This window comes from Alligator sinensis, unplaced genomic scaffold (genome assembly GCF_000455745.1).
Source record: "Alligator sinensis unplaced genomic scaffold, ASM45574v1 scaffold147_1, whole genome shotgun sequence".
NCBI lineage: Eukaryota > Metazoa > Chordata > Crocodylia > Alligatoridae > Alligator > Alligator sinensis.
Genome location: NW_005841847.1, coordinates 3,896,845 through 3,904,390, shown reverse-complemented (window position 1 = coordinate 3,904,390; position 7,546 = coordinate 3,896,845). Strand labels below are relative to the sequence as shown.

Below are 7,546 nucleotides of genomic sequence, written 5' to 3'. Positions count from 1 at the left end.
CATGCCTCCCAGAGCTGTGCACCCACCCCCCGCCACTCTCCAAACCCCTCCCCCAATCCTTACCACCCCTCACCCCCACCCTCCCGACACCCATGAACCCCCGCCTCTTCCCCAACTTACCTTGAACAGTGCCGGGGGCAGCAGGGACACCAAAGAGACGCTCTGGCCAAAACCAGAGCATCTGTTTTGGAGGACTGGCTCGGGGCATGGTCTTAAACTGTGCCTTGCTCCGCTCTATTGCAGAGCATTTTTTTTAGACCCCTGGAGATAACATTTTTTCATTCCTGCATATGCCTGTTGCCCCGCCTCAAAGGGGTTTGAGGTTATCACGTGCACGCTCTTCTGGACACGCACTATTTGTGTATATGCAATCTATATGTATATAGATTGATGACACTGCAGTGTAGAGACAATCCATCTGGTCATTAGGTCCTTAAACAAACTGGTCTTATTTAAATCATAGGACTAACAACTTAGACACTTCAAAAGAAGTTAGGAAAGATCTAAGCCAATGTAATCGTCTTTGTATCTCCACTAACAGCTGTTCAGAAAAAGTCATGCTGTTCCTGTTGTTTGAACACTTCAAACTGGAATTTTAAAAAGAAGAACCTAAAAACTTTCCCAAATGCTTTGCTGTTCAAGTAACTTCTTAGTCTGAAAAAGTATTGGTAGAAGTGAGTGGTACAATATATTGAGTGATTCTGGAGAATTCAGCAACCTCAAGTCTCCTTCACTGCTTTGTTCACAGATATTGATGAATGCGCTGAAGGACGGCACTACTGTCGTGAGAATACTATGTGCGTAAATACTCCAGGATCTTTCATGTGCATCTGCAAAACAGGATATATCCGGATTGATGATTACTCTTGTACAGGTAAGAGCTGATTATTTATGAAACGAAAAGACCTGAATCATATCAATGCATTTTAAATGCTATTCTGCATTAATTAATTTTAATTAGCTTAACATTTCATATAGAAATCGCGTGGAACAAAAAATAAGTGAATAATTACAGGAGTACAGTTTGCATAAAAGCTGGTACATCCTGCAAATCATAAATAACTTGTATCATTTGTCTAAAATAGGCAATTGAGCCAGCACGCCATCACTTGTAGAAAAGTAATTGGAAGAGAGAGCCTGACAGGGGGAAAAGACAACCATAGTACACTTAGAGAGAAATTTGGAAGTGCAGTGGGGGTATTCTGGGGATCTGAGTGCACTTACACAGCTAAATTTCCTGTCTCTTAGAGGCTGTTTTTTCCCCTCCTTGGAATTCTTCTATAACAGGGGATTCTACAGTTGCCATTGTGCTGCTGGAGTGCATTATCTATCCTCCTCTGTACCTCTTCCACTTATGCTGTTCAGCTCATGGTTGTCTCTAGGCAGAGTGTCTGGGCTATGTGGATGTCTTCCACTGCAGCTTGTTCTCATCTTTAAAAAAAACCAGGTATAAAGTAACAATTTAACATCTAATACAGCAGCATTTTAAAACAGCTGCTTCTATACTTGCTTCTGGGAGGAGCTCATTTCTTTTTAACACTAGGCAGATGAGGCAGATGTGATTCAGAGGTTTGGGACATAGTCTTAGTGGGAAAAAAGGCTTTATTTGCCCTGTGGAATGCATTAGTTCTTTATGCAAAAGGATATTCAGCAAACATCAGAGCAGATTTGATTGAGTTGGCTCTGTGTCTACTGTAGCGGGCCATTTAGCACACTCCAGCAGCCTCTGCATCATGTGTATTCAGCGTCCCTGCATTTCAAAACAGCAGCAGGAGCGCTTTAACTAAAGTTTGTTTAATGAGCTTTAGTTAAAGCGCCCCCACTGCCATTTTGAAGTGTGGGACGCTGAATGCACATGACACTATGTTTGCTTTAATTAGAGTGGCTCTGAGAGCTGCTGTACTTAAAACATGCTTACCACCCCGATTACATGTGTAGATGCCCTATGACATTAGGAAGGTAATACCTTTCAGTGGTGAAATTTCTGCTAATGAACATTACCTTATGGTAATTATTAGAAATATATGCTATGGAAGCACTGTATTTTTCTGGTACCACAATTACTTCTGACCACTTCCAGTGCAGCCATTAGTATTTTTGTGATTTGTAGAAAACTGTGAGACTCCTTCATTGCATTTCAATCACCAGTGAGATATTCTAAAAACCAGCGATCGAACATACAATTATTAAAAACCTGAGTTATAGTCACATTACGTTTTAAGCCACAGGCTCTGATCAGTAATTAAGCACTTTGCTTTTAGTAACCCATATTTCTGGCACAGGAGGCATTTACACTAGAGCAATTTGTTAAAGCAGGTAGGAAGCATGGGAAGCTGCTGTGGCCTTGCAAATTAGTGAAGGGAAGAGATATTCATTTCTGCAGTGCTTATTGTCTATTCACTTAGTAACATGTAGACATTAACATTCAGGGTTTTTTTTCATGTGAATCCCATCTCCTAAGTTTATAAGAAATATAAATAATGAAGGTATGCTGTCATTACTTTACTTTTAACGTGGACCTTGAGGATTTACTTGATATCCACCATTAAATTGAGTTATGTTGTCTCCCTTGAAGAACTTATTTGTGTTGTGAATAGCAAAACACTAATTCAGATTATGTTGCTTCAAGATTTGTTTGTAAACACATCGGTGCCAAGAAGCACTGGGGGAGAGCTAGTGCTTGATGAAAAGAAATAATAACTATATGTTGTTCTACAAAGAGTCCAATTAATTTTGTCTGGTCTGTTATTTTTATCTATATTTTTCCAAGCACAGTTTTCCCCCTGTAACATATAGTAGTACTTCTAAGCATGCAATTTAGAGAAAAAACTCATTATACTTTAACATATTGTGATCTCTATTTTAAAAAGAGATTTAATGAGATCTAGCCAATTAAATGATGGCCAGAGTTTGAGGAAGTAAAGTGTAAAATGTTTTGTTCTGAGCAGAAAGTCACTGAAGTTTGTGGGAAGAATGTAGAATTTAACCTCTCCCTCCCCCACCCCTCCCCCGGCCTGCCACCCCTCCTTCCACTATTTTAAGATGTGTTTATCATCTGCCCATTATGATCGTAAAAGAGGGAAGAAAAAAAAATTGCAGGTGAGAGCACTCCACATTCTTAGTGTGAATTGTGCTTATGGCATATGGTCATTTACTGTATCATGCAGTTATTTTGAACAGGATCTTATTTGTTGCTCTGTTGATGTGATGGTGCTGGTTTTCAGAGTAAAAAGGATGAATCAAGACTTGCTATCTGACTGCAAAGCAGTAGTAAAGCAATTTTAACAGTTCAGGGAGATTGAGAGGCCTGACACTTACTATTTTTAAAAGACCCTGTTAGAAGTATAATATTTAACTAGTTATGTTTATGGGAGCTAAGCATATTCCTTGAAGAATTTTCAATGCGAGATTCTGAATTACAATTCTGATAGGAAGTTTTGATCATACGGTCTATTCAGGGTAGCAGAATCAGAGAGAATACATGAGTTCATGCTTCCTAATATTTCATGTACAGAACATCTACATGATACCAGTCAGAGCATTAATATTATCAGTTATAATAGTAATAATTTATAAATTATGTTTATTATTTTTTCACCCTAGTAATTGGCTTTGTTTCAGTTGTTTGGAACCTCTAATATACTGCATAGCAGGCAAAGATACTGGAGATAGGTCTGAATAGACAACTGTGAAGTGAGAATGATGTCCATAAATGGAACTGGTATTTCTGTATTACTTTAGACATTGGTACTAAAGTATTTCAAAATCCATTGAAATCAGATGGGCTTTGTTGTACATGCATCTGTAACTGTAAGGAGTGGTTGCTGGTAGATTCTCCAGTCCTCTACATTGTGATGAGTACCTATGACATTTCCTCCTAAAACGAGCTGAAAGCATCAATGAGTTAATCTAGATTTACACTTTTTTAAACTGTATCACTTGCCAGCAACATCTAGAACATTTCCAGCAGCCAGAGATTGTCGTGGTGTAATGATGTCTTTACTTTGCCCGCCTTTTGTATTAAGGACATCCTAAAGTGCCATTTTTTGGGGCAGCTTAGCAATACTGGAGTGCCAAAATTACAAGAGTAAAGTTGGGTTAGCTGTGAAGAAAATGTGATTATATCATATATAACCCTGTCCTGACCTCCCTTTGCTGGTGAACAGATTATGAGTGCATTAACCTTTCCTGAACACAAATGTACTGTTTGTCAGATTTGCCACAATTGAATTAGGTATTTAGCCCTATTTAACTTTCTGCTGCAGCTACTCTGTCCAAGTCTCTATTCAGATCCTGAACAGATTTGTGGTTTAACACACCTGCTAAAATACTTCTAAAACAGTCAAAATAAAGAGTTGAAGGGTAGTTTCCTTGCCCTGTTCAGGAATCTGGGAAGCAGGCAACAATTGACTCCTGAGTTCTGAGATATAAACTCCGGCAAGTGTATTTCAGCTGTATCACTTGTTGCGTTCTTGTGTGAATTGCATCAATGTGTGATATTTCACTATATAATGATAATTGATACATATGCTAATATAGAAGCTGACTTACTGCAGAAGTCAGCTGACTTACTATAGAAGTTCTTACTGCACTGCAGGTTAAACTAAGAACTTCTGAGGCCTATGCTTAGGAGTGCTGTTAAATTACTCAATAAGAAACATTGTTGTTTGGCATTATTGCATCATTGTGTACAGGGGCTGCAAGAAAGGAATGAGATTGTGATGGCTTGAATGGGAAACTTTAAAATTAAATAAGTAATCTCCATTCAGCTTGCTAGCAGCATACTATAAGATGTCCATTGTTCCTTTCTGAAACACATGTGCAGATACAAAGTCATTGCATAAAAAGGAACAAGCGCATAGAGGCAGGAAAACTTCATTATTTTTTCCTAGATGCAAAAGCTTAAAAAAAAAAAAAATTCTACCTCTGTCAGTCATGCACAAAAGAAATGATTTAGAGGCAAAATAAATTTCTAGATCAGCCAGTCTCTCCCTGCCATGTTTATGGAAATGTTTCATTCATATCTGTATTACATCTTGATTCTCACAACAGAAGTTGTAATGAATACAGAAATTCAAGATTTTGTTAGTTGCTGTTGCTTTTTAGTGGTGAGTTTTACATAGTTGGTTGATTCAGTGAAAAATATATGCAGTGTGGGATCTATTATTCTTGACTTTTTATATTCAGAGGTTGACCATGCAAGCTTGTGTGTGGTATGGATAGGAAATGAATACTGAACTACAGTAAAGCTGTGTTATCCAGCACCTCACAAACTAGCATGCTGTACTAACCGGCATGCCAGTCGATGTGGCAAAAGCGAAACCGGAAGTGCCCACTGTGGCACTTCCAGTTTCACTGAGCCCCCCCGGCCCAGGGCAAAGCAGCCTGCGCTTCTGAGCTCCCACGGCCCGGGGCTTAGCAGCCTTTCCCCAGTGTGCCCAGGGCCCCTCTCCCTGTCCCCCGACACACTGATGCGGTGGGAGGGGCAGCGACCCGAGCAGGCAAAGACGCCTGTTTGGGCCTCTCAGGTAACTGGCATATTTGGTTATCCGGCACCCCCCATTTCCCATGGGTGCTGGATAACAAAGCTTTTGCTGTACATCAAATTTTCAGAGGTACACAAGCAACAAATGCTAAACTGAAAAGCTGTGCCCTGTGCTTAGTACATACATTCCCTGTATTTTCTCTCTCCCCCTTTGCCTGGCTGCACAGGGCCTGTAGGATGGGCATGGCTATCTAATAAGACTGTTGTTTTGAGGTGCATATATGGTACCCCTTCTATGCAGTACCTGAGGGCCAGATCCAGGTCATTCTTGTGGATACCCCGACTTAGGTGACTAATATTTCAATTCCTTACCCCCAAAAGATGACTAGATTTGGCCTCTAGAATTCCTGTGTATTGAATAAGGAGAGGTGGGCTCCTTCAAGGGATGACCAAGTATCTGAGTGCTGAGTAGGGAGGCACCTACAGGTAGCCAGTAAAAAATGCTGAGCATGGGAGTGTGCCTGAACTCCTGCTCCTCCTCAGAATTTAGGCACCTGATTCCAGGCTGCCCACTGGGTGCCTCCATCAGCTCAGGAGCCAGAGTGGGAGACATATTATTCATACTGAGTTCATTGAATTAATTACAAAGTGAAATAGACACTCGGGGTCGTGTCCCCCTACTGCACTTTGGTCTACTAGTCAAAGAAGAAACTCTGACTATGTTTGGCAGTGGCTATGATTGCTATGTTCTGTACTTAATGCTCTTGGTATCCGTCTGGGATTAAGTGTGCACAGTGGATATCTAACAGACTGAGAATCTGGGTGGTCTGTAAGTGCCTCACCAGTACGATCTGGATGAGAATGGAGTTTAACGAAGAGTTTGTCATCTAGGCAATTGTGTCTGGGCATGAATAGAATATTACTTCTAGGCCCCTACTGAATCTTTCAGGCCAAAAGGGAGTTAGTTGCCTAAATAGCTTTACAGCCATTGGAAATCTAGTCAGTCTGGATTGCTTTTTGTGAATTAGGTGCCTAAATTTTACCTCAGTCATGTGTGCTGGCACTGGATTTAGGACCTAGATACCTTGTTCTGGGCAGACCCAAACCCTCAGACCGACCATGATATTTCCATTTAATAATAGGCAAATTGTATTGATACATAGTGATAACAGAAAAGAATAATGCAAGCAGTTCTATATATCTTCCAATCCTAGGGCTGTCATCAAAGTCAAGAAATGTCTGGCCAGTATGTGAGCTTCACTCTGAGGTTCTCTCTTGAATGTCAGATGTCCGGTGGTTTGAGGCTGAGGCCCACTTCTCTCCCCCCACCCCATGGTGTGGATGAGACAGGCTGGTGGTATACCCTCTGTCTGTGGTGCCTCAGGTTCCCCCCCTTGGGGACCTCTCTCAGAGATGGGGACCCTTTGTTGCTCTACAGTCTCTACTTTTGTATTCTTTTTCCCTCCTGATGACTCTTCATCCATGGCTGTTGCTGATTGGTCTCTCTCTGGTCATCATACTATCCACGTTCTCTCCTATCAGCATATTTCTTTGTTACACAAGCCCATCACATGTGCACATCTTAATTTGGTTTTTCTGGGCCTTCTCTTAATTTGGTCTGTTCCCCCAAAACTGGAACTCGCAGGCCCCCTCTCTTGGGCCTTGTGAGCTGGTGCCACCCTATCATGTTATGAAACAGTATGGTACATGCCCAGAATTTCCTAGGCTATGTGTATATCCGCTGGACTTGTTGCTTGCCTGGGTTAGACACCCCATCTGCTTTGAAGGCTGTGTGAAACTGTGCAGCAACCAGGCCTTTAGAAATCAGTTAACCCTTGTCATTGCCCTGGACCATTCTTTTAAAACATATATTTTACCTACAAGCCAGTTCCCAAAAAACAAACTTCTAAATACCATTTTCTAGCCATCAGTGTTTAGGTGCCCAAGTGATCTGGATAGGATCCTCTGTGCCTTAGTATCCAGTGGGAGCAAAAGTAATGAAGCCTTTACTGCACCAGTTTAAGAAACTTCTGTATCTGTCATGGGAGAAGAAGATAGCTG

The 7,546-nt window shown here is 41.1% G+C and overlaps 1 protein-coding gene across 4 annotated transcripts in view; it reads left to right on the top strand.

Moving 5' to 3' along the window:
- The window catches only part of NELL2 (neural EGFL like 2), a 250,335-nt gene that overhangs the window by 123,894 nt on the left and 118,895 nt on the right, over positions 1-7,546 (top strand). For all 4 annotated transcript variants that reach the window (XM_025208486.1, XM_025208477.1, XM_025208491.1 and 1 more), the window contains one exon: positions 749-874. In XM_025208486.1, coding sequence (XP_025064271.1) covers positions 749-874 — 126 coding nt within the window. The remainder of the gene's footprint in view (positions 1-748; positions 875-7,546) is intronic.